Genomic DNA, 27853 nt, shown 5'->3' with positions numbered 1-27853 from the left:
AAAAATGTTTAGCTTTAAACGTCGCATCTTTATTTGTCTGGGTACAAAAATAACCTAAAGATCATTTCTTTTTCAGTACACGTAATACACCACTATCTAGTTTTCGATTATCATTATTATAGTCACAAATATCATGAACACTCCAAGTTAAAAAAAAAGATTTGCGCTTGTTCTTCCATTCCTCACCAAAAAATGCAGGCTTTGTTACAACAGTTTAATAAATTTATATCCCACAAATGTTAACGTGACAGAGCATTATTTGGAAGAAGATTGTTTTTGAACATTATAAAATGTTCAGGCACAGTGCAGATTCCGGTGAAAGGTATAACCATATACTTATTAAAGGGTAGCCGCAACACATTTTTTGTAAACGCAAATCTCAAAATGCACCTTTGTGTCTCAGTTAACTTATTGTTCACTATTACAAAGGGTTAGGGTGTTTTGGTTTTTATGCTGATGAGAATATCTTTATTTAATACAAAGTAATGTTATCCCAGGAAAAAAACTCAATGTTACAACGTTATGTAGGATTAATTTGAAATATTGCAGGCAAGCAATCAATCCTTTCTCTGACATGTTTCAATGAGTAAACTCCTGGTTTACAATTTGAACGGAACAATTTGTGCACTGAGCCAATGTTTGGCCTAAATAAAACTCATAGCTACTGCACAGACTTGTCCAGAAAATTATGGTTAATTTTGATTGTTTAAAAGCATGCTTTAAAAAATTTAACCTAATCGAGGAATCAAATAGTTTTCACACTTTAAAGAAGAGTAGAAATTACAGAAAATACATGTCAAAGGATAATTTTGCATTCATACTTTATGGCACATTTAGATCAACACACAATATTTTCAAGTGGGAAGGTAATTCCTCAATAACCATATCAATCACGATTACCACTGTAAACACTTTTGAAATTTCACAGGAAAGTAAAAACGATAAATTGGGTCTCTGAAACCCCCACTAAGACTAGCACATAAAACGTAAAACATCTCCGTTGCGTGAAACATTTACATTTGTCTTTATAAACTGTGTAACATAACAAAGTTATAATCCATAGAAGGTTTATGATTTAAAGCAAACCACCATCAAACCGCTTTGAACTAAATATAACTATGGTACACAAGCACGCAGCACGTATATTGCATTCGTTAATCAAAGGCCATTGTAATCACTTTTCCAAGCTAGGCCTTCAAAAATACGTTTCCCGCGTTGACAAGCATACTACTATTACGCCAAGGATCGGGAATATTTGTATTCCTTTTTCGCATCCAGTTCTGAAGCCAAATTGAAGTTCCATAACATCATCAGTGAACTGGTCATTCTGTTCACATGTGCTAAAAGTTATTCTGAGTAACAAAGTTAAATTGTGTATTTGAATCTTAGTTAAAAATATAACTTTTAAAAAGGACTTATCTCAAATATTACAGACAACTTTCAGATTAGCTTCAAGAATATATTTGACTACAGTTTGGAAGAGTTTCAAATGTACGAGCCAGAAATGTTAATAAAGCTACCAAATGCGAGGCAAATGATTCATTTGGTGGATATTTTCTGCTACAAGTAGTGGACTACCTTCCAATATAAACGGGAATATAGAGTTCAACCATTCAAAATGCAGTTAAAACGTACTCAAATGATTATCATTTTTTTACACTGAACATTTTGAAAATGAGATCTAACTTCTGATGACAGTATGCTTATCAATACCTTGTGCCAAAACATCAGTGTTGAGACATTTCAGACCTTTTTGTGATGAATCTTTTAAATGGTCATTATATGAACATTCTCCTAGGATTTGATAATTAGGCAATCAATCACTTCTCATATTGTTAGCAGAATTATAACTACAGCAGCGTATTACAATGCAACATCGCCGAAACAGTCAAGCCTAGTTAATTAAGCAATAAAACGTCATTATTATATTTGCTGAGACTGAGTAAGTACTGGATTACGTTTTTTCTGTTTTACTCGCATAATTCACATTAAGGTTGTAAGGACACTGTAATGTTCTTTTTTACAGGGCACAGTTTAGCAGATGGATGTTTTTGATGCATTTCCTGTCCTTATCAAATGCACGGCTGTGTAACGTCTACATAACATGCATTTACGTTACACAATGGGCCGTAAGCTTAGGAACGGTGAATTTTACAATGAAATTTATATCACAAAGCCCAATACCACGTCACAAGGGGCATTTTACAGCCCATGAATATGAATTCAGTAATACAACCTTCATAAATATTTGTTGATTTCTTCATAAACACCATTTTCACAAACATGAAATTACTCATTGTCTGTGTCCCAATAAATGCAACTGTCAGAAACATTGGTCAAATCTTACTCATAAACGCTATTTTCAAATGAATAGGTTGATTTCTTACTCATACCTTCTTAAGTGCCATTCTGAAAAGCAACAGACAGGCCTTTGTTCAAGTCCTCATACACTTCATTTTCCAAAACATCGCTTGACTCCTTACTCACGTTCTCGTAAGTACCATTTTCAAAAGCGTCAGCCAGACCCTTGTTTATGTCCTCGTACTCGTCATTTTCCAAAGGATCACTTGAATACTTACTCACGTCCTCGTAAGTACCATTCTCAAAAGCGTCAGCCAGACCCTTGTTTAAGTCTTCGTACACGTCATTTTCCAAAGGATCCCTTGACTCCTTACTCATGTCCTCATAGGTACCATTCTCAAGGGCAACAGCCAGACCTTTGTTCAAGTCTTCATACACGTCATTGTCCAAAACATCGGTGGAGTCTTTCCTCACGTCCTCATAAGTGCCAGTCTCAGAAAAAGCAGCAAAACCTTTGTTTGTGACCTCTTGGAGACCGGTATCAAAACCTTCAGCCAAATCTTTGTTTTCCTTAAAAACAGGATTGTTGTAAACACTGGCTGCCGTCTGGTTCACGACCTCACTGACGCTCTTGGTCGGGGGATCCTTCTTAGGGCTCAGCGTCGACTTACTTGTGAGAAACGAACTGGTCAGGTGCGTCGACTTCTTTCCTTGTGCCAGGTTTCTCACGTACTTCCGAACCTTCTCTTGTCGAACGACAAACAGCAGAAAGATGAGCAGCCCTTGGAGCGAGTTTACAATGGAAAAGATTACTTGGAAGGCGAAGTTGGAGGCCTCAAACAAAGAGAGCAAACCAAAGACCCAGGTAAGGCCTAAGAGGATCGAAATTGAGGCCACATTCTGTAAACGTTTCATTATCTTCTTTCGCTTGCCGTCGCCCGTGATATTCTTAACTTCGTTGACACTGCACGTCAGCTGACGAACAACGAGCACGAAGATGACGACATTGAAGAGGGAGATAATGCCGATAAGGAGCAACTGGCCATAATAGAAAGCAGGACCAGGCTTCAAGAAGCAACTGCAAGGTTAGCAAAAAAGGCCAACGCATCATAGGGATGTCAGTTGAAAATTGGGAGGCATCTCCAGTAAGCCCTGAAAGCCTTATATCAGAACTGGAAAGAATTTCCAGCTCCTGAAATTCCACTGGCTGTAGTCCCCTTGACAATAATGTCTATGTGGGTGACAGCTAAGTGCCATTATTGTGCTTTGCCCCCCCCCCACCTCTATAGCTTAATAATGACTAATTTCTAATTTTGGTCAGTCACAATAAGCCTGACCTCCTTCTGTAATCTTTTGAGAAGGCAGAGGCAGAATTACATTTTTAATCTCCTCACATTAACTTCCTCTCATTAAGTAATGAGATAAACACTGCTCAAAATAAAGCCTGGCTGGCCAATCCTACATGGATTCGAGGAAACGTTAATGAGGGGGAAATGATAGAAAGAAATACATACCTATATTTATTCTCATATTGTTCGTGATCGGCTGCCAAAATCACACTGGTGACCACAGCAGGAAATCCTGCAAGGTCAAAAATGTTTCGCAATTAACAGTACATGGGGCTCAGCGCTTCTACAGTTTGAAAGAATTACGAAGAAACCTTCATTAAATTTAGTCTAAAGATGGATTTGTTTTTGGAAAACCTTACAGATTGGTCTACATGAACATGTACCCCTTTCTAGCCTGGTATGATTTCTTGACAGCTTCCAAATCAACCAAAATACGTTACCTGTTTCTCCAGTGTCTTTTTGACAAAAATTACAAACGGAGTACGTACAATCTGCTGATACCAATCAATAATCTACCGTCGGTCTTTATCGGCATCTAATGCTAATTCCAAGCAGATGTAAACTGTTTATTCTTCAGAGTCTGCTAAGCCAACAGCCATCATGTATTTTTATATTATTTGTGCATGGTCATTTGACACTGAAAAAAAAAACTGGCAAATGTAAAGGGCTCTTGGCCAATTTCTTGCATGTTGATAAAAGATTCAGCTATGATGGACTCATTCACACTTTTTGAACGATGTAAACAATCATATCACCTACCCCAGGCAACAATGGACGCCTTGACCATAAAGTGAGACACATCGGAGCCAAAGACCTTGACCACCTTAAGATACAGGTTAGCGGCCTCTACGCCCATCCAGGCCATGGAGGTCAGGGTGAAGTAATGCATCAATACGGCGGCAGCGATACAGCCGCTGCGGGAAGAGGTCTGCTCGATGCCGGCCAAGAAGACCAGATAAAGACACAGAAGAGACAGGCACAAGCTGATCAGGATGCGACCTGGTGTCTTCGATCTCAACGGCCTATTAAAGAATACATTACAAGATTACATGATTGCGCCAGAATAAAAACTGCAGTTGGTTATTACATTTTGCTGAATGTCTGCTGAAATATGGATAAAACTGAAATTTATTTTTCAGGAACATTGATACAGTTTTCAGGTGTACTTTGCTTCGGGGAGTTGTTGATTTTAATTATGGGTTTTGCCCTTACTCAACGTATGTTCCTAAGCACTCTGTAGCCATTCCTTGTCCGAGAGCTTGCGAACAAATTCAAAAGCTTGCTCGGGTATAGGGACTCGAACCCAAGACCTCGCGCTTATAAGTGCAGACACCTTAACCACTCGACCACCGAGCTTGCCAGGATCGGCTGGCTGGTCCAAGTCAGATGTAGCAGAAGGTACGGCAAACTATTTCAAGTTTGCCCTTACCTGACGTATGTTTCTAAAGAGTACTTGAGCAAGAGCTTGCGGAAAAATTCACAAGCTCAATTGGGAGTTACCGAGTAACAATAACAACAATCGGGGCATTAATAACGCACACAATATCTGGAAAGTACCATTCAAAGGCGCAGACTATCATTATCCCTGCACATTGGGCTCACAACATCTAAATATTCCTTAAAATATCTAATCTCCCTTGGGAGTATAATAGCCCAATGCTGCCATTTTTAGCCCAAACGGCTAACACAACCGTGTCTGCCACCACAAGTACCCATTTACTCCTGGGTGGAGAGAGGCACATAGGGGTAAAGTGACTTGCCCAAAATCACAACATGCTGCCGCCAGCTGGATTTGAAGCCCCAACCCGATGATCAGAAGCTACAAACCCCAGCCACTAGGCGACATGCCCCCAGGTAGACAGTGTTTAGAAATATACGTCCGGTAGGAGCAAAACCTGTAATTAAAATTGATAAAGTTGTAATATTTACCTAATAGCTAAGTAGATGAGGATTGTGATAAGGAGTGCCGCTATGGAGATACCGCATCCGAGCTTGCTGATGACATCCAAAGCAAAGCTGGCATTTTTCTGACCGTGGATATTCTATGAAAAGTTAAAAATGTCAAGTTAAAAAATAATAGTCTGTGACTATTTCTGCTTCTTGTTTTTCAGATAAATGTATAACCCAGGGCTACGTTATCACAAAATATAATGTTAAATCTTTCACATTCTTTGGTTTGGGATCACAGGCATGGATACGGCGATCTGAATTAAAATGAAACACCGAAGAAGCAACACATGACAGGGTTCTTGGTCAGACCTCTTAGGATATCACAAGAAAAAGGCCTCTAGTCGGAACACAAGCCAGAATCTTGTTTAATGCACTGCAAGACAAGCATTCCTTTGTCATCTTTCACACTGGTATTTGTGACCGGTCCTATGACGGGGCTTGTGAATGGTCTCATGGCTGATCTCAAGATGATTTCATGGATAAAAATCCCTGGCTATATAACCCCCCACACCCACACCCACCCACACACTTTTAGACTAGGGTGTAGAGTACTATATCATCTTTCCACTTTTCGTGGTGACAAACAAATAAGCTGGGCTTTGAAGGATCTTTCAGACTTCCCAACAGGCAAAATGTATTTAATTACAATCTTAAGGAGACCAATTTTTAAAAAGTCGTATATACGCCATTTTGATATAAGGTTCAGCAAGAGTGTAATACATATTACACAAGTGGATCTGTGTCATTAACGTCGCCTCCCAGTACAGTTTCATACGGTGTCAGACTCTCCCAGCTTTTCAAATTTCTATGGGCTAATAAGTCATCTCAACTCCATAATCCGCCACCCCCCCCCAGTTCCCTACACAAATTCATGCCACTGAATAGTTTGACAACAAAATTCATATCAGGTATGACAAAAATCACTTTTAGCCTCTTATTTAGCCGCAACTGTATATTTTAAGAAGTCAGGTTTTTTTTTTTAAACGAAGAAGGCTCTATTTAACCCGACTTGTACGATCTTGAAAAATGTGACCGACCACTTCAATGAAAACATACAGATTTATTTTGTCAAGCTCTATGTAACCCTCACCACGAGAACCGCAAAGTTGGTGGCATGATCACACAGGCACACTATTCTCCCATTGACTACGTGGTCTTTCCTGCAGCCGTCTGTTGACCAATCACCGATGCCGTCGCGAAGACTGAAGTCCCAGAAGACACACGTCTCTACCTGATCAGAGTCTTCAGTTTGGTCTATCGCCTGCCATTTTAATTCAATCATTGCACTGCATTGGTTAAAATTTACACTTGAGACACGACGGGCTGACAGAAAACGACTTTTCAGAGTACGACTGTGTCACTGACTTGCACAGCAATACTTGACTTGGTTTTTGATAATGTTGATTATTGTGTGACATGATACAAGACAACAACAATCCGAGGGATTATCATCTTCTATACAAATCTTTGATGACGATGAGAGGTGCATATTTCATACAACGCTAAGCAGACAATCATTTCAGGCAAACTTGAGTTTTCAATGATCAGTCCGACGCAATAAAAGTTTCGGGTCGTGTTCATGAGAGAAGATGAATTCCAGTACCTTACATACTTTTGTGTATGATGTGGAGCACATTGTGGTAGAACTCATTTGAACGACATAACATGTATCGAGTAAATATGCCTTGAACATCTGCATCCAAACTGCTGTTGGGAAAAGCTTTAAGGTCAAGTAATGATAGAGGCAGTTTTGTGTAGCCCTTTTTGATATTTAACGCTTATAATCATTTTCACCTCATTCAAGGGAGAGTTGAAAGCGGTGACAACCGGATTCTCGGGTGGGAGGTCAGTGATGACAGCATCCAGTACGCTAGCAAAGATGACACGACCGCCAACTGCACGGGGTTCGTCGCTTGACTGACTGCTGACAATCAGCTCAGAGCGGAAGAGGCTACTGCTGCCATACATTACAAAGCTGATGGGAATGGCCCTGCCTGATAGCCACAGAAAGCCCAAGCTTGAGAAAACTTAAAGAATGCTTTGGTCTTCTTTCAGTTATTCAATGTTATAATCTTAATTTCCTTTCGACAGTAACACCGATTCCAACCGTGTTCGGGTCCGTTTCATCTAGTGATATCAATATAAAAAGAGGTGACAGGCAGACGTACCAAATCAATATTTCATAATTGATAGATCAATAGTAACGGATCCACATGTGGCACACTCGGGTAGCACTCGCCTTCTTTTTATTGATGGAAGTACATTCTCATTTGTCATAGTCACAAATTTCGTCTGCTTACAACTGCCGAGTAATGCCACATTTTCAAAAAGAAATTCTCGCAAATGTCCGGCTTGCATAATCGATTACACTCCTCTTGGGTCACCCCAACATTGCAAGAAATACGTTGCAACTGCCGCTCTTTCTTGTAAAAGGGTGCTCCGTCACTGGCGTGACAGGTCTGCCCCCAGCAAAAAAAAAAAAAAAAAAAAAAACAGGTTCGAAAATGAGTCATAAGCCCTACAGTATTCAAGTTACAAAAATGGCACTGCATAACACCATCTTTCACCTGGTCAAGTATGTGCTTTTCGAACTCAAATAAAATACTGCAAAAATATACTGCCATTTCTCAAGTGTCTGGAAATCAAATACAAGTTCTGACCATTCCCCAGTTATGTGCGCGAAAACGGCATGATGGAACCAAATAACACCTTAATGGGAGTGACCGTCAAACCTCCCAAGAGCTTTTGTGGAAACAAATAAAAAAAAATCTCACCCAATCAACCCAAGATTAGTACTTCGTATTTTTGTCCCTAACCAGCTTATGGCAGGAGAGGGTGTTTTTGAACAAACATGAATGGAAGCCATGGAATTGGCAGGTGTCCATTCAAAGCCACGGATTAAACTGTAACTGTATATTCAGTACAATAATTTAATAATTTTAAAATAGTGTGGTTAAAATGCATTGACTGTTTGTACTCAATAAGCTACCAAAGCACGGTAAGTGCTTTTTTACGATTAAAGATGGAGCTACTTCACTAGGTGATTTCGTGCAAAGTGGGGATCAAATAGCCAAGATTTCAACTGAAAGTGGTGACCCCCCAATATTGTCGAATTTTTAAGATTTTGCATGGTGTTTTCGTGAACCAACACTGTCAGTGACAGGAAGCAAGTTCTCTGGAATAGCCAACTGGTTACGCTGGCGGTTATCGGATCGTTAGACGGTGGGTTGGAATCCTGGTGGTGTCTTTTTATTTTCCCAGCACTTGCTGTCAGCCAGTAGCTATAAGAGACTCTAATTCACCCCTGTCAAATATCAACAGTAGCTTAGCCGACCGAATAAGCTCTTCTGCTGGGACTCTCCGCTAAGCCCAGGTGAGCGCCTTAAACAGGCTCGAGACGTAAGGCCGACTTGGCGGCCAGGGCTTAGGGGCTTGTCTCGTTTCCTCCCTTGCATGGTCGCTCAACCCTTTTTGGGTTAAATGGATGGGCAGGGAAAAAGTGCGGTGGACCGGTAACCCAAGACCCAGAGGAGTCCTATATGGAAGCCGGTAACTCCGATTCCTTGCGAATTTCAGGAGTCCGTGAGCCTGAATGCTTGGTCAACACCGAATAACTTTTGGATTTTTCCTTCACTACGACTTTTTTCCCCTCATTTTCCTGGGCGCAGAACGAACAAGGCAGTTTTTAAGGATTGAATACAGAGCGCTGGGGTAATGCTGTTTTGCTTTCACTATTATGATTCTCTATGCTGATACCAAAAATCACATTATAAAAAATGACTGATTTGCTAATATTCTTTAGAATGAACATGTGAGAGAAGGAATTAGGAGTATGCAGAATTGCAACGTTAGACGTTCGTTTCAACATGAAACGGCGCTAAAATTTAACAGAAGGTGACAAATTATAAATCGGACAGAACCCAGGTGAAACGTTATAATGCTGATTACTTTCAACGGATTTTATGCACATTTTGTTTCCTTTTCCTTGTTTTTTTATTCTTTGATCCAGACTTTGGTCCTTCATCTGCCAAAATTCAGTGAACATAGTGTTGAGTAATTTACCTGGAAGAGTATTCTTCAGTATTGCGGCTGGGAGTTTTACGGATGCCTCTGTCCCTTCCAAAGGGATATCACCATCTGACCCTCTATAGACACCGATGTCCTCATCTAACAGGGAATCAGTTACACCATCAGAGACAGCTGCAAAGCCCACCCCATTGGCCAGCGATCCGTTGTCAAAATTCATCGCAACGACAGCGACACTGGTCGTTACTTGGCTGATATTTTCCCCTCCAGCGAGGACGTTGGAGATTTGTTTTTCCAAGGCTTTGACGATGCGTGAGGAGGAGTTGGCCACTGCTGAAGAGTCGTTGAGTTTCTTGGCGTCAACTTGGAGAAGGTTGTTGACAACGTTGATAACACTCGCTGTTACCTACGAGGTGTAGAGATTGCGTCAAGCTTTTTTCCGTAACACGGTTTTCATTTTTTGGGCAGGTAATAAACTAAACTTGACCAAAAACTGAACAAACTGCACTTGTAACAGATATGGTCGGCACATCGAATGCCCTTCAAATTTTACACAAAAGAAAAAACTGTTTGAAACAGTTTACTTCTCAAAGCTTACTTTTGGTGATGTGTCTTGAATGTTCACAATATCGTCCAAAATATCTGCAGCAGATGCCACTGAGCTGTCATCGACTGAAGATGTGTCGTTAGTAACCGTGGCAAGAAACTTGGCTGCTTCACCTACGTTGTCTTGAGTCACCGTGCTATTTGTCTTAGTATCATAAACACATAATGAACGGAATTGGGCTTGAACTTATCTGTATACACATTAAATCTAAAATCTTTCTGTGAAAAGCAAGGCGTTTGGTGGTCGTGACCACACGGCCACATTAGGATATTGGGCTAACTATGGTTTGGTTCCAAGATATCGTCCCGAGGCTCATCAGATGTGCAATTGAAGGAACTCAACTTGTAGTTACTGTGCATGTATTAGCAACTGTGTGTGCCAACGCGTTTAGATTCCAGCACCAAACGGTAACAGGCAAAAAGCCTACCCTATCTAAGTTTAGTTCTTGGGAGGTTTGATCATGCCCTCCCCCTGAAAACAATCAGGTGGTGTGCCGAGTTAAACTGGGAGAAAATCTTTCAATTTCCAAAAGCATAGCAGATGAGAAGCGAAAGCCTCTACCCGCTATGCAATGATCCCTGCCGACTGCTACACTGGAAAACTTGATGCATTTCCACAGTTAGACAAACCATGAGCAGCTGAGGCAAGCAAGCTTGGTGCAGTTGAAGTAAAGACTCATACTTCCAGAGGCTTAATTTGAATTTCATTCCACTTACTTTGATCGTCTTGGTTGATACGAGCCCTGCTTGGTTGGTAACTGCCACAGTGATAAAGTAGTTCAGGTCGCGCTTATCAACGTGGAACGTATGTCTGTACACCACAGCATAGCAGTCACCAATAGGGATGCACGTGCAACTAGCAGGATCACATCCATCCCTATCCTATGGGTAGATGTGTAAAAGTGAAACGTAGTCCTTGTTTCAGGGTTTTTCTCAAGACTTTTTTGTGAGCAGCTCTGCGTTTTATCATCCAAGCAACTTAACCAATGACAAAGGGGCTGTTGGTTGGGGGGGGGGAGGGATGATGCTCCAAAATCCCTAAAAAAAGACCTTGGGGAAATGTAGGGAAACAAAAGTATTAAGTCGGTCTTGACAGCGATTTAATGATGTGGGTCAATGAGAGGCAGTGTGTTTCATTGCATCTCCCATGTTACGCATTTTTCTTTTATTTTTAGATTTCACACAATGACATCCATTAGAATCTTTTTATTTGGTTTCTTTAATCCTTGTTTGCTTTACTGCTAATCAACTGGCTTAGAAACATGCTACTATCTGTTTATTTTTCCCTTTCTCTTTCCCTCTCAGTCTCCTCAATCTTAAAACAACCGAGGCAGAATCCACCACCTCGACATGTTTTCTCGACATTGCCGTAAGTTTTGTAAAAAAAAAAAAAAACGCATTGCAGGATGTTTGGAAGCATACCAAGTGCAAAAATAAACCGGGTATAGCACAGCAGAATTCTTTGGAGGTAAAATTCGCCCCCAGCTGTGGGATCGTACAAAATAACCCGGATCTTTGGGAGTTACGTTTCAATTTAATAACTTCTGTTTATCTTACCACATTTATTTTCATGCCTGGTACAATCTGGCTTCTTTGTTCCATCTCTGTACCTGTGTGGTTGTCAGAGAGACGCCATTCAAAAGCTTTTATACCGCTGTGAATGTCATATATTCTGCATTCGACACTGGCAATGAAAAGAACATTATAAGAAACATTTTAATAACAATACAGAAAAGGGATGACTTTGCAGAATGGAAAAACCATACTCCTGGCATGTACATAAAAAAGATCTAACATATGCAGCTTTCAAATACCTAATGCCTCTCAGACTAGGTAATGCCGACAAGTCTTGGATGATTGGCGGTGATGAGTCGGCATGGACCAGCACACTGTCTCTTGCAAAGTGACCGACCAGGTCCCTGGCCTCCAACCAGAACCGAACGGAATCACCATCAACCAAGGTTAAGTTGTAGGTCGCCCTTGTGTTTGTCGTTTCATTGCTCCAGTTATCGGAGTTGTCATCGCCAACGTCGGTAGTTGTCCTACCACCCTTGTGGTCGATGTCGTGAAAGACTCGGAATTCTGTCACACCAAGTTTGTGAGGGATAGCCGCACGGCCGCGCTGTCCGAAATTCTGGTCGTAATCTACATACAGAGGAAATGTTATTCAGGCTTTTTCCAAGCATGATGCACACGTTAAATGTTGTATAATGCTCCCATCTTGCCTAAAACTTGTATTCACCCCCTAGGCGTGCAGGAATACCACTTTTGGTTAGTTTTTAATTTTACCTCCATTTCAGTCGAAATTGGTCTCATTGATTTAAAAATGGGTTTATTTTCACTTAGTAATTAACAGTTCGTGTATCATTATCTGGTCTTTTTGGGAGTTGGTACCAACAGCCAACAATAGTTTTGAAAGCCAATTGTAGTAAAAACATGAGCAGACCCAACAAGCTTAAATAATTCAACTCAACATTTACAGCATGTTGTTTTTAGCACTGCAAAATTACCAACCGCTAATTAAAATATTAAACACGTACAAACCAACAAATCAATAGTAAGAAATCAGTGGGAGACAAGCCATAAAAATACCAATTTTCACTTGGTCAAATTTCATGGAATATCAGTTTTCACTTATTCAAATTTACCATCGTCTATGGCGCCCGCAGCGTAGAACCCAATGGGTTTCAGCCATCCCTGACTCAAATAATTCTTATTCAGGAATCGGTTTGTCCAATCGATCTGCACAGAGGTTTGCCCTCCGGTGGAATTAAGATTCGTCAGCCACAAGTTTTCGGCTTCCCCTGTCCTCGAGAAAACGCGCACAACTGTATCATTCTGAACTGTGACATCGTCTGGATCGTTGTCAAAGATCGCAAAACGTCTAGTGAGCCTGGTGTTTCCGACGTTATCAACCACAGTTAGAAGAAACGAATAAACACCTACAATGAAAAAACACAAAAGCCATGAATTGTTCCACTATCTTTAAAGACAAGATGACAATTAGCATCTATGCCGATGGTAAGAAGGCCCCAGGATCCACTAAAGCGCACGCGAAAATCTAAGTGCTTTGTCGTCGGTACAGAGGTCTGAAAGAATTATACCACAAAAGTAATCAATTCTTTGAAGTGATATCACAGCAATATAATATTCCAGTAGAATATATTTTTTACTGTTATGTGTTGTGTAGCAATAACAAAACCCATCTTGCCCTGAAAGGCAACGTTATACACGATCTGGGTTATTCTTGGGATCGACTGAATGCCATCTGCTCGTGTTTAACGTGTATTAACCGGATAGCCTAAACGCTAGCTTAGACTATTTAGGCTTTCAAAGGAAATTACGGGGAAATGAAACGGATAGGGGTCCTACCAGGACGGGGCAGGGTGACGTTCATGCCAGAACCGGTTAGGCCTACTCCACTGTAAACAGGGTCATTGTCGAATATTTCTGTCATCTCGTTGCCATCGCTAATCGATAGCTGAAGCACTTGCAGTTGATATTCTCTAATACCAGCAAGATCGTCTGCCCAATCTTGCCACGAAACATTGACTACTTCCTGAACGGAAATAAGAATGACAAAAATCATTCAAATATAGACTATAGCTAACAAACGTCTCTTCCACGCACAAAAGTAGATCCCGTGAACAATTCAAACACAGGCTAATAAATCTACTTCGACGCTTGAGTCACTCACTTCGAAGCACAATCACTTCCAAATCCCCAGCGGGTAAATGTTGGATTTGAAACTCACCTCTGAGGTAACATCATTTCCTGCATCCAGCATAGTGGTTCTACATCCATTGTCAGCATTCACGCAGTGGTATGGGCCATCAAAATCAAAGGTGAAAGTTGAGTGGGCAGAAGTGATTCTGCCACTATAGTACCGTGTGATGATGCTACTTGAGTGATCTCTGTCGAAGAGTTTCAAGTACCCGCCACTGGTTGAAGAAACATCATATCTCATTCTACAATACCACAAGAAATACGCGATCGTGAATATCCATAAATGGGTAAATGCGGCTCTTCTTAAATATTAGCAGCTTCTCTATATACAGAGTGTCCACGTAAAAAGTATACTAAGATAAAAACTTACTGTTTTAGAAAAACTATTTTATATATGGGAAAGAGAAATATATCTCTAGGAAGGGCAGAATATCCTTTTTGCAATGATATACAGCTTGTGATGTTATTGACACAGATGAGTGAACAAACTAGACTGATATTAAGGGTACTGAAATCAGAACTGTGACAAGTTGCATAGTTTGAATTCCAAAAGTTGAAAGTCAGACAAACAGTAAGGGACATGTTACAAATATGTCGGGTGTGCACTGACATGAATGGTGGCCATGTGGAGGGCACAGTACATTTAACCTGCGAGGTAAGTAGCAAACTTAAAGCAGATTAGACTGATTTAGGTATGTTCCTTGTTTTCAAGAAGGTGTTCTTAAATCGAAGGCATTAGGTATTCTAAAACTCGCATTGTTAAGACTTGTCAATCAAATGCCAGAGTGCCTATTTCGGGACCCTTAATAGAGTAAAGTTTTCTCACCAATCCGTGTCATTAACACCACAAGCTATTTAACATTGCAAAGAGGACATTTTCCCCTTTCTCTTTCCCATATATAAAGTAGTTTTGCCATTACAGAACCAGTAATTTTTTATCTCGGTATACGTTTTATGTTGACACCCTGTATACAGAGAGAGATGCTAGAAAGTACAAACTAAGGAAACAAACAGTGGCGTATACACCAAGTGGGGCCCTTACTGGCTTTTTTACGTAGGAGGGAAAGTAGTCGGTACAATGGTTTATCAAAACGTAGCACCAAACCTAATAAAACACCATGAAATAAAAACAAGGCTTTGATATTTGTCACTCCCCTGACATCATGTTGAATAAGCCGGAAGCCGTTTATGCTTTTGTATCCCCCCACCAAAAGCTAGATACACCGACGGAAACAAGCATCCTTCAAGTAATAAAGTATTTTGTTAGGCCAATTAAAAATAACTCCTTGTTTACCATCTGTGTCCAAACGGATTTTCCGATTTTCCGAAAAAGGCCCTTTTCAACCTAACAGGTGTGTTAGCACCACAAAAACGGTCTTGTGTATTTCCAGACTGGAAAATTCTAACTTGAAATATCTAATACCAAAGGTCCTCCTAGCCCAAAAGAATAATTTTGAGTAATAATAAACAAGAAATTAAGTTTTAATCGGCCTTACCCAAGACCAGTGGCTTGTATAAGTAAAGAGGAAGAGGGCCATGGCCCTGCGAATTCCACTGTATTCCTACAATTATTTCAATTTATGAACCTGTATCTACACTTGGCTTTGACTTACACATCTCCGGTAGCTGGTCTCCACTCACTGTAGTTCAAAGAAAATGTATATTCACAGGATACCAGGTGCGTGGTGGGACTGTCTGAATTGATGGAGCTTCCATTTGTACAATTCCGCGAGCCAACCGCATAGATGGCGCTCAGACCACCTATTGCTCGGGAAACAATACATTCGAGCAAAACTGAACATGGTGCTAGCCTAAATAAACGGGATGTTTAGTTTGAAGTTTCCTAAAAGTTTCCTCCAGTTTTCATTGTCAGCCCGGGGATAGGGATTTGAACGAACCACCTTTTATAATCCCCTGTAATCCCCTAGAGGAATCCTTCCAGAAGTACTGTATTTGCCTTTGGGCAATATTTAAAAATGGCTGATATTTTAGGTTTTCATGCACTTTCTAATTTTCCCCGGAAAGACCAAACAAGTACACATTTTGATCTCCCCTCTTGTGAAAATCCTGGGTACGCCCCTGAAACCATACACAGATATGCGAATTTGTTTGTTCTTCCCTCTGTGACACTGAATTGGCATTTTGTGTTAAAGCCTGCCCAATAGCGAATTGGCCACATTCATTAAAATGACCAGTTGTTGTCGGCTGCTATGACAATTCTACAGTAGCAAAAATTACGGCTAATGTCTTAATCTTATGTTGTTAATCTGGAAATATATTGCTAATCTGCTTTGCGTGTACAGGGTGCGCTTTCAATTCACTCTGTGCGCTCATGTGAATTAACTTACGATTCACAACGGCTTCTACTCCCGCACCAATCACACCAATCCCATAACTATAGACATATGGATGTCCACCGCTGCTGGGGTCTGGTAGTCCAGTAGGCTGGTAGGAGCTTGTCCACTTGATTTTGATGCTTGTAAAATTGTGCACGTTGGTGTAGACAGTGCCTGTGTTGCCCTGGTCCGTGGGCGATTCCAGAGTTGTTGTTCCCAGGATAAGGGTAGCACGGTGCTCTGATAGGGTTGGAGCTTGACTGCTGCCCACTGTTGGAAAAGGGTTAAAGTCGTCGCTTTCTTTCCATGAGCAGATTAATTTTTCGAGTGGATATTAACGTTTGAGCTAAGTAAAATTATTGGTGTTTGTTTGTAGATAAATTAAATAAATCAAGATTCACACATATTTTAACTAAAGACCGTGAAAAGGGCTACTCCCTAGATTATATATATATATATATATATCATATAAAAGGAGAAAGGTAAGGGATTTGGAAAACGAGGAATGCGGCAAAGCGATATAATGGGTGTTTTTATTGACAGCATTGTCGATATAGTCCGTTCTTGGCTCCCTAATGTATGTGACGTTCCAATAAAAAGACTGGAAATATCTAGCAGCGATGCTGAAGAAGCTGTTTCATGGAGAGAAACATTCATTGCATCGTAGGGATCTTGATGCATCCAGTGATGTCTCACTTGTTCGGCAGTCGGTTCCTGAAAATCCACTGCTGCAGGTGCAATTTGCATTCGTGCAGGATCCTGGATAGCAGGCATTGCTGTCACTTCTCCATGAACATTGTTCTGGTGAAAAAGTAAGCAGAGCAACAACATTGGCAGTATAAATTTGCCGTCCATCACTGTTGCTTCTAGCTTTCCTGACTTGTTTTTCCGACAACATCGAAAAAAAGGCCCAAACATTTTGTAATGTCAGTGGACTCCATGAACCGATTTACTTCACTCCAGACTGAAGGAAGATCCTAAAGGTGAAGAGCAAATGCGCTAATTGAATACAGGATGCCTTTCTTGACAAAAAAATTCCACCTTCCACCCTATTTTTCTGAGCTTTGTGGTTCTGGGGAGGGTAGATTGTCGATATTTTGAACCATATGCTCCGTCTGTCCGAATAAGAACAAAGCACACCGAAAGATAAAGTCAAGTCGAGCAACGTCTTCTCGCCAGAACCCCGAAACTTACAAAAAAGGATCACTTCCCATGGTGTTAATGCAATTTAAACTGTTCAGGTCCACTATACCAAGGGTGGATCCAGACCTAGCTTCAGGGAGGCGGGCCGAAAATATTTAAAACCATTTTCACGGAACCTTTGTGGCCTTTTTGAGAGATAAGGCTTCATTTAAAGGTGTTTAAAACACATTTTGAAGGAATCGAAATGAAATACACAGAAAGCCATTTTTTTGTAAAACTATAAACAAGTGTGTTAGGGTTGTTTAGTGGCATGTCCCCTGTCCCCCCCCCCGTTCCTGGGTTTGCCCCTGCCCTGGTACAAACCGTCATTAAGCTGTGTGTAAGCCGAACAACCTACCGATCGACCGACAAATCGAACTAAAGCATTAAATCATCAAGCTGGATAAAACATTTTTTGTTCATCCTGTCCTTTACTCTCGTTTTTCCTGTTCTCTTTCTCCTCTTCCCAAGTCTGTTCACACCCTATCCAGCCCTGCTCTCCTTTCTTTTACAGGGATTTAGTTCATTCTGTACATCGGTGTACTTGACTTAACGATTTGCAGCAGTATTAAAAGCAATCTGTAATAGCTTTATCAAAACTCTTACTATCGATGGCGTAAGCGTTATCATTTCCTTAGGCAGAAAATAAAGTTGGGACCTATTTTTCTTTGAAATAAACTTACCTATGCACCGTCTCATGTCATCAGACCTATTGTAGGCGGATCCGAGATCGGAGCCGTAATCACCGTCACATCGATCACATTTCTGGTTCGACGAAGTGCTGCAGAACACGTCAAGACAGTTTGCAATAGCAGTACACCCTAAAGTTAAAAAACAACTATAATGAGTGCATGAAATATATAAGGAAAACATGTTACTGGCATTTACCTTGGAACGCTATTTTTTGTGGTGAATTTTGAGGGGGTATAGCTCAAAATTCAGTATTTGTTTCAATCAGTTGCCACATTTTCAGTTTAGAGAAATAGACATGTTACAAATTACCCCTTGTCACACTTTAAATGTCACATACAAATGTCATTTTGAAATGTCACACCGAGGATTTGTTGGGACGGGGGCTGCGACCGGTACCCCCAGGTAGATAATGCTTCTCGATGCATCGCAGGGGACTCGGGTGTACGGCTTTACCAGAGCTTGTCGCTTAAAGTGTACATGTATACTGCGTCTAGTATCTCAGTATTAAAGAATAATTAGGGGCTTGAGTCTGCCGAATTCACTTTCTCATTTTGGGTGTGTCACTGGCTGCAAACGTCTTTAATACAGTTTGCATGGCATGTTTTTACAGTCCTAACCTTTGGGATTTAATGAGGAAAGTCAAGAAACTTGCTTTCATAACTTGACTACGATTACTTACGATTGCATCTAGGAGAGTAGAAACCTTGATTGCAGTTGCTGCAGTAGTTGGGACTTGTACATGTCCCTCCATTGGGGCAGTTAACACTGCCAAAACAAACAGCTGCAAGTTAGAGAACAAGACTGGTCTTATATGTAAACCTAATTTATTATTATATTTCTTCTATCTACTGGGTGATCCATTCAGTGCAATTAATCCATGAGTTCTAGTAGGAATAACAAACAATAAAACCAGTTGGACAATTAAAAATACTAAACTCAGAGATTAAAAAAATCCACTTAACATATTCCTAACATTAAAAACGTGACCTAAGAATTACAGAACATAACATTAGTTTTATTTGGTGTTCAAAACAAGTTACACATAATAACAAAGGTTATAGCATTAAAAGTCATTCGTTTGAGTAGCTAGTGTCTCACAAATGACAAATTATCCTATCTTCAGACATCATTTTTACATATGTGATGATCATCAATAGAAAAAAAAGTTATTTAATATCAAATTACTTATGTATTGAAATGGCTGATATTGGTCTGGAAAAGGATTCGGTTTTATCTCGAGAGTAGGTTGTTCCACGTTTAGGTACGCCAACAGGGAAACGTTCTTTCTCAATATTCAGTTTTGTGGTGTTGCACAGTAACACTCCCTATAGAACTTGATCTAAAGAATGTTGTTCACTGATCCCACTGATTTTTCTGTACAAAAGGTAACTTGGAACTAATCCGGCTAAACACATAAATCTAATGATATTGATGTGTAAATCCCAGCGCGCTTGTAATGTTGTCCAACCCAGACGGTTAAATACTTCAGTAGTGGAGAGTCTGTACATTTACTTGGAGAAGCTGCAAGGTTATTATAGTAGGAGGGGCAAGACTTGTAGCCGAAAGGATATTTATAAAATTTATAACCCTTCGACCGTCGAAGCAGATTACACACAAAATGGCAGCAGGTACTGTTAAGCAGCAGCACCTACGAGATCCAGTCACGTTAAAAACTTATAACAACTTCTTGTGAAGGTACAACTACGACGAAAACGCAAATTATGGTCGTGCTCGTAACGATTGAAGTTTTGGATTTTCCAGGATAAAAATCCATTTGGCTTGAGTGACATTTTAAGAGTAACTACAGGTACTTCACGAAAGGGCATTTTGCCATGCATGGAGTTTGTTTTGGGTCACAACATCATCTACAGGTATTTGGTATACTTGTAACATGTGCTTCATATTGGGACTTGTGTTTAGAAATGAACTCTAAAAGTTGGAATAGGACTTACGTGTTGGGCAGTTATTTGAGGTACTTCCAGTCCATCCTGTGCAACACCGATAGCAAGTTCTATCCCTGTTGAAATAATTAATGTTAAGTTAACTAAAGAATGCAGCATGCTTTACATGTTTCATTGGTTCTGATGCAAACCACCAAAAGTCATAAGGGTCAGAAGGAAACTTTATGCGCGCTCCTGACAACACAAATTCTGAAAAGTTGATCTCCCTTTACAATGACGATTTTATTTTAATTAAAAATCGCAAGGCCTTCACAGACTGAACATAAGTAAAAAACGTTGTTGCCTGCATCATACTTAATTGGAGTGTTATGAGATATCGGGTGCAGAAGGTCGGTTAAAAACTGTTGAGACAGTTTTGATGCGAACAAAGAGGTTATATTGCTTTTCTTTCAAGCTGACGCCATTGCTTGAATAACAAATACATCGACGGCAATTAAAAGGGTTAGTCTTGTCAAACAATCCTAGGTTGTACCAAATTCATGCAGCTTTTCAGGCCGACTGGAAGCAAATATTTTCTAGAAAAAAAGACACCGAATAATTATTCGGCATTCACTTGGAACGATACAATGACCCAAAATGGTGACAATACCAACGGTAAGCTCGGCAAAACGGAAATTCCAAGTTATGGGGAAGACCATAATAAGCCATAGGAAAAGCCATAACTAACATTAGCACAAACAAAAGGAGGCATGAAAAGGAAGATTTAAGCACTAAGCAAAAGGGAAAAAAGGAAAAACAAACATCATGCCAAAAGGACATCAGGGACAAATTAGCTTTTACTGTGACTCGTATTATCATGTACCGGAAGATTGAAAGTAAGCCTACTTGACGAAGACCACTTGAATGGAAAAAGCATATTCCAGTAGGCACCAAAGTGAAATCTTTATCTATTGGAAGGGTAATTTTTTCTCGTATTTGTCTTGTCATAGTTTTATTCGGAAGGGGTGAATGGAGGGGGGGGTAATGGGGTATATACAGACCTGTATCTTGAACACCTTCTCCAACCAAAAACTCCACAGGACGTGTAATAGCGCTCAGGGCAACTGTATGAACACGCAGTAGCTCTAGAAGAAAAAGTGGATATAATCCCATTAAAGTCAGGTGTGCACTGTTTCCTTAGGAACGTCAACTTCATAAAATTAATTTTTCAACATAGTTCATTTATAACGTTCAGCTGCCCCAAACCTCCAGTGTGTGTGTGGGGGGGGTGCAAGCTATTTATCGCATAATTTAGTAGCCAAGACCATCTTTAGCAATATTTTATTGTGATTTCTGTTATAAAATCTACATCAACATTAAACAAAAGTTCGCAAAAATCCCTGCGGACGACTTTTTACCTTCTAAACCATTACTGTTGTTAGAAAAGCTTCTTTTCACGAAATGCAATAAACATGCTTTTATTCTTTGATACCTTTTTAACAGCAAACTAAACCAGGAAATTTGAGGTCTTTGTCTACACCAAATGTAAACAAAGAATGACTCACTCTGATTGTGGCAAATTCCCAACGACCAAAGTTACGATGGCAAGGAATAAAAGCATAGTTTCCACTTAGAAGATAATCTCTAACCAGTCCGTAAAGAAAGACGTCAGTAGTACACAATGCCTAGTTTGTCATTGGCCTTCACACAGATACTCTGGTACATTCCACCTGAAAGGGGTGACAAAATTCTTCTGTATAAATGAAGTGCATTTAGGCGCCGGCTATTAAAACACTTATATAAAGAGCAGGGCATTCAAATACGCTTTAAGTAATCATTTCTTGTTTTCTCACTAATGGTCAGCCAAAATTTCTGAACCAATGGCAAATACTGCCATGAATCTTGTTTGATGGGGCGCGCTTCCGGGGATGGGGGCTCGGGGGCTTGAACTCTCCCGCCCCCCAGCATCCCAAAACATACAATATACACCCACAAGTCTGAAATTACAAGCTCTCCTGTACATGCAGGCCGTAAATCCCAGTTCTCTATGGCACGCAGGGGGAGAGCTTATTTGGAAAGGGGGGGGGGGCATATCCGGTCCGAGTAAACCCCCAACCCACCCCTTGACAAATCACGGGTGCGCCACTGCCTCCGACATTTGCTTGTGTGACATTATCGGATTGCGTTGATGTTGGATTTCCCGTCATGCCTTTAACGATTCAATCCAGGTAAGCTCTTAAAATGCATCCTTCATGGGTGAATTCGAGAAACTTCTATTGAAAGCAACCCTCACCCGGAAGAGGACACATGTGTTGTGTATTCAAAACAGTGAGACGACTGGGACGAATAAACTGGAGACAACGCGTGGAAGCTACGCAAACCCACCAAACGAACGGACACTGACTGCCCAAGTATCGAGAATACAAATAACGTATGTGGTTAGAAATCCCATGAATTTAGATTATTGAAGATTAATCACATTGGTAATTCATAAATTCACTTTTGATGAAATTTATTTATATTAAAAAAATATGTAAAAACTAAAGAAAGATTCACTAACGTCAAAAGAATGAGTTGAAGTCCCGACTCGATATCAAGCAAATGTCACGTGATGCGTGTTCCACCAATCAAATGGCAAAGATCTGTATGACAGTCATATGACTTGATATTATTTGATACAGTTGAACTGTCCCAATTGGAACCGGAGTAAGGTCGTGATGAATATCAGATGGCGAGGATTTATACATGTGTTGCATTACTGCATGATTGCATGAGGCGACAGATTAAATGGTCCATTGCACGAGGCGAATTATCTGCTCTTACACCATCAGGGGTATTTCGTTCTTTTATCATGAAATACTGTAGCAGGATTAAAAAAGTTTCCGAACCATTGAAATTAGCTGAGTCTGCAGTATCCTAACAGTGACACATGCCAAGGGCATAGGGTTTAATAATAGACATCTAAATTTTGAATTGACATATCTGCCAAACAATCTGTGGTGTCCCTCCCGCGGGTATACTGATAGGACTTTATTGAGGCCACACTTCCGTCTTTTGAACAAAGAAACGTGACTAGCTAAACTTTTACAGGCGTACAAAACGTTCAGCGCATGAAAAAATGCTCTGCGACGGTATAAGAAAATATGTAAAAACCCTCCCAAATTGGTAAACATACTCAGTACTGACCAAATTGTCCACGATTCTCCAGAGACAAGGGTAAAGTCCCCAAATATCACCCACGTTTAAGGTCTCAATTTCATTTTTAAAGGGGACATTCCACAGGTTCCTCCTCAGGACAGTAAATGCTAGTTATTCGAATATCTGAAGTATAAACTGATTAGACTAGTAAGCCCAAGCCAGAACATGCAGGAGCATAGTGCTGGATTAGCATATTGCACCTTGCTTCATTCATAGGTGAAACAACATGCTAAACGATTGACAAAAGCCGTCCAGAGATGTATGCAAGTCTGTCTGTGTTTTATATCACGTCTACCTCTTCCGCATTATAACATAATCATTTTTGTTTTCAGCAAGGAATGAATGAAACTGAGACTATACTGTTGAGGTTTCACAACCTCAGACCCATGATGAGGAAATGCGGCGAATTTGACAAGCGCCAAAGATTCCTGCAGTTAATATTCGGTGGTTCTTCATAAGCTTGTGATAACAAAGAAACGTCACAGGTCTTGGTTGCAATGGCGGCAGCTGTGGAATAAAAAACTAAACACAACTAGGAATTCACACACAGGGCCAGACTTTCACATGGAATTTCAAACACGCAAAGAATCGCTGAACCCAGAACTGAAGTCGTTGATGACAGTTAAGTCACCGAGTAGAATGACTTACTCACTTTCACAAAAGTTGCCTTATCAAAACATAAAATGAGTGCGTGTCGGACACAAAAAGCCCTATTACAAAAAACAAACAAACAAACAAACAAACAAACAAACAAACAAACAAACAAACAAACAAACAAACAAACAAACAAACAAACAAACAAACAAACAAACAAACAAACAACCAAACAAACAAACAAACAAACAAACAAACAAACAAACAAACAAACAACCCAACAAACAAACAAACAAACAAACAAACAAACACCCCAACAAACAAACAAACAAACAAACAACCCAACACACAAACAAAAACAGTATCATGGCGTATACAGCTCTTGGGTGCAGGAGACTGAGGGGCAATATTTATTTTGTTACACGACTATCAATGTTTTAACCCGTAGAAGAATCCTCTAAAATTACAAATGCGAGTTATTGTACCATTTTACATTTTCTACAGTTAATGCCACTCTCGTCCAATTATGTTCAGAGCAATACATCAGGGGTCTGTTACGCCTCTGCAGAGTAGGAAGTGCTCATGTAACGACACAGAAAACGTTCCTTAGTTTCCGTTTACTTGTGAGCTTTAAGCATCTCTGAAAAAATTGGAGTTTCACATTTTTTCTCGACGGTTTTGTATACAAGATGTTCCGTAATTAAAAACATGCAATGTATTTCTCGACATTTCTCTCCGTTTAATATAGACACTTAATATCTTAATTCTGATAGATAAAAAGGTCCTGGGGGGCATAGTCCTTGCTTCCCCCAACCGCCCTTAGATTCCCTGAATTTATTTCCACGCCTATTAGATAGGGTTCCAAGCCCAGCCATCAAATTATACATATATTCAGCGCATAGACTTATCCGACCTTTCATGCGGATAATCAGGACAAATCACGTCCCCACTTGGGGTCTTTGTAAAGAGTCAAACCTTTCGGCATTCTGGGGAATATCAATCTGGCTGTTATTCGTTAGTCACCTGAGCAAGAAACTGGAACTTTGAAGCATTCTCAAAAACTTTACTTTGGAAAGGCAAAATTGGAGCCTTATTTTGTATTAACGGTGGCTCGAAGACTCGGAAGCAACTTCCTCCTTTTACTTTTAAAAATGCTGGCTTTGATAAACTTGTTTGAATTTAATGTCATTTACAGTGATTGGTCTAGTAGGACATTACTCAGAAGAACGTGAGCATATCGATGCAGAATTTAAAAACCCTCTGCCAACTCAATTCAGATTCTGGTAAATAATGTACTTCCAAACTTTTTGAAGAGAATTGTTAGAAAGGAAAAGAGTATTCTTGAAGGTTTACAAAGGATTATAATTCATAAGAAAACACTGTATTACTTTTCACAAACAAAGTGCACACAATTTGGGGGATGCCACATCCGTCCCAACATGGAATAGTTTTAACTTAATCTTCCTCCAAAAACTCACTAAGACTCTTATCAAATGCCTGTGTTCATTCGCGTCGAGTAAATTATGTTTGAGAAATGGGCACATGCATTTTATAATAATCATTGCCATATGCCCAACTGCTGAATTTTGTGACAGAATTAGTGTTCAGTCAAAGCCTGTTGGCACGATGTTAGAAATGTGTAAAAATGAGGACTGGATTACTGAAACATAAGCTCCTTTTATATAATGATTCATATATTACAAAGCAGTGCTATGCACCTCTTTCACGTAAAACGCATTCAGTCTATTTTCCTGTACCACTTTTTTTCAATGTCGTAGCTTACAGGATTCCATATATATACAGCAACTGAGAATACAACATTTTCTTATTTGGTTATTAACACTACATAAATTCATATCAACGATGCTTAACCAAAAGTGGTTCTTGAGTCATTCTCAAAAGGTCTTTATGTAGCACCGTGATGGAGACTGGTATACTGATAGACAAACAACTCCTTTACAAACTGGTTCCACCGATTCTTTGGGGAACAAGGACCATCTGCTTCAGTGTAAACAATCCACTCCAGAGTCACGACTAGTTTAGGAAGTGGCCAAAATAATTATAGGCAACTAAATGGTACAGGAAAAATACTAGACTGAAACCTCAAGTACGCAAACACACAACACGAACCAACTTCAACTCAGTCTCAGCAAGCAAACTCCTTAAGCATTTTCATGGGGCATACTCTAGGTTCTCAATGCATCACCAGCCAAGTTTGATGTTTCAGTTTAAGTTTCAAAGAGGATTTCTTCTTCAAGAATTCCATTTGATGAAAGTAAATTCAACTTATTCCAGCATAACATGTGAGGCATAATATTTTAGAATAGACTGGCAACATGTTCCTTTTAACATGAAATATTGATACAGAGTAGCACAGAAGTGATTGACAGTTTTTCGTATAAACGTGTCAATCTCCGCCACCCCCTTTCCTTTTTTCGTTTTCTTTCTTTCCTTTTTTCTCTTTTTTTGGGGGGGGAGGGCAGCTGGTTTTCGCCAGCTTGAGGTTTTGAGTTTCCATACAAGGTGAACAGGTGTCTTATATTCTGAGTGAATTCTGCCAGCGCAAGACGTAATAAATATCACATCATTCCTGTTACCATTAGGGTTAAACATTAAGAGCATCAACTGAATTGGGGTCACTTTAGCTAAGAGGTTCAAGAAGCTCCATTCGACGGTCAAACAACTAGTGAATTCGACGTACACCTAGGGCTACATATGGCAATTCACAACAATAAAGTATGCATACAATGAAATGCCAAGGAATAAAAAGCCAAAAACAAGGAAAACAAACAGTGAAAAATCCGATATTCGATAGCAAACAGACACACATTCAGTATCAGGCCAAAAAATCTGTCGCAAAAATATGTTGGAGGTTGCAGCCAAATAAAAAATGCAAGAAAATTATTAAGTTGCCATCATGCTGAATTGGACCTCGTTTTGACCCAAAAGGTTATCTGACTGCCCATTTCACATTACCAGAAAAAAGTACATCATTCATATTCCAAGACATAAGACAGAAAAAACTCGAGAGAATTCTTGAACTACTTATACACAAGAAAGGTAGAAAGTCTATGACGACCGTGTTCATATCAATAATAAACCTGCAAACACCTCCAAGACCTATACTTTTGACATAACTTTGAAACGTATGTCAAAAACCTTGAAATCTCACTAAGACTCTCGGGTCAAGTGCCTGTTTACATCTTCGAGAAAACAATAAAGCTCAAAACACTAACAACCACAACCAAATATTCTAGTCCACAACTAATATTTTAGTGGGGCCATCGTTTGACAATTCGCCTATCAATCTAATATACGCTTATCAATCCAATGCCATAAAATAAACTTATTTTAACAACTCTCATACAGTTTACAAATGTTCATTAATTAGCATTTTAACCAATTAAACCTGAAAACCCTTCATTACAAGTGCGCACACGTAGGGGTGCATTCTATCAACCACCTAGATTTAGACCACTTCGCTTCTCTCGCTCATACTCACCCCGAGTCGTTCTGCAGACATGCCCCTATTTGCATCAAACAGAGTGCCGATTCACAACCGATCCAATAGACACAGAAACTCCAAAGCGAATTTGGCAGGCAGACTCTGTGGGTAACTCTCGAGATTCAAAACAGCTTTATTCACCAGGAAATGTTAGGGGTTTCTGACGGCGAGGCCAGCAACATGACCTTTTGTGTTGTACACCAACACAACTTCAGCAACAGATCCCAAAACATTGGGGCAAACATATGAGACCGGAATCCAGTGCTTAAAAACGCAATGTGCACGACAAACTTCCGGGTTCACGGTTATAACCAGCCAAATGCCGCGAACGATTAGAACAGGTCTTTTTTTAAATTGTGCAGTAGTACATGCCTCAAAAACGTCGACAATAGAATGCCTTTCACAGACGAAAGCTGTTTTTTTTAATAGAATGGGCTCGGTGGAAAATCCCAATCATAAACAGGCAAACTAATCGACACGACAACGTTATTTCAAATGATCAGCCAA

The 27853-nt window shown here is 40.0% G+C and overlaps 1 protein-coding gene across 2 annotated transcripts; it reads right to left on the bottom strand.

Annotated features, from left to right (window-relative positions):
* Nucleotides 1-7: 7 nt before the first annotated feature.
* LOC110986009 (uncharacterized) lies at nt 8-27853 on the bottom strand. 2 transcript variants are annotated; one of them, XM_087145859.1, is made up of 24 exons: nt 27344-27853; nt 22610-22691; nt 21615-21779; nt 21111-21194; nt 20122-20186; nt 18849-18950; nt 18160-18297; nt 16991-17095; nt 16307-16564; nt 15572-15719; nt 13987-14200; nt 13605-13791; nt 12881-13174; nt 12047-12377; nt 11790-11916; nt 10950-11114; nt 10225-10377; nt 9663-10032; nt 7395-7594; nt 6691-6861; nt 5580-5692; nt 4410-4672; nt 3816-3882; nt 8-3379 (listed from the first exon to the last, which is right to left on the bottom strand). In XM_087145859.1, exons 3-24 carry the CDS (start codon nt 21668-21670, stop codon nt 2398-2400), a joined length of 4593 nt encoding a protein of 1530 aa, XP_087001985.1. In that variant the 5' UTR covers nt 21671-21779; nt 22610-22691; nt 27344-27853; the 3' UTR covers nt 8-2397. The 2 variants fall into 2 exon arrangements, with proteins under 2 accessions (XP_087001985.1, XP_022103274.2); XM_022247582.2 differs by lacking the exon at nt 22610-22691.

This window comes from Acanthaster planci, linkage group LG14, assembly GCF_054643075.1.
Source record: "Acanthaster planci isolate LZ-2023a linkage group LG14, COTS_SCS, whole genome shotgun sequence".
Classification (NCBI taxonomy): domain Eukaryota; kingdom Metazoa; phylum Echinodermata; class Asteroidea; order Valvatida; family Acanthasteridae; genus Acanthaster; species Acanthaster planci.
This window is presented reverse-complemented; position numbering and strand designations above follow the sequence as displayed.

What these genes read in the sequence shown, in the direction of transcription:
- LOC110986009 (XM_087145859.1), bottom strand. Translation starts at nt 21,670, where the DNA reads ATGCTTTTATTCCTTGCCATCGTAACTTTGGTCGTTGGGAATTTGCCA. An exon ending in AGAAGGTGTTCAAGATACAG is followed by an intron (nt 20,187 to 21,110) that starts GTCTGTATATAC and finishes TTATTTCAACAG; the next exon opens with GGATAGAACTTGCTATCGGT. An exon ending in TGCGGGCGCCATAGACGATG is followed by an intron (nt 12,378 to 12,880) that starts GTAAATTTGAAT and finishes CTCTGTATGTAG; the next exon opens with ATTACGACCAGAATTTCGGA.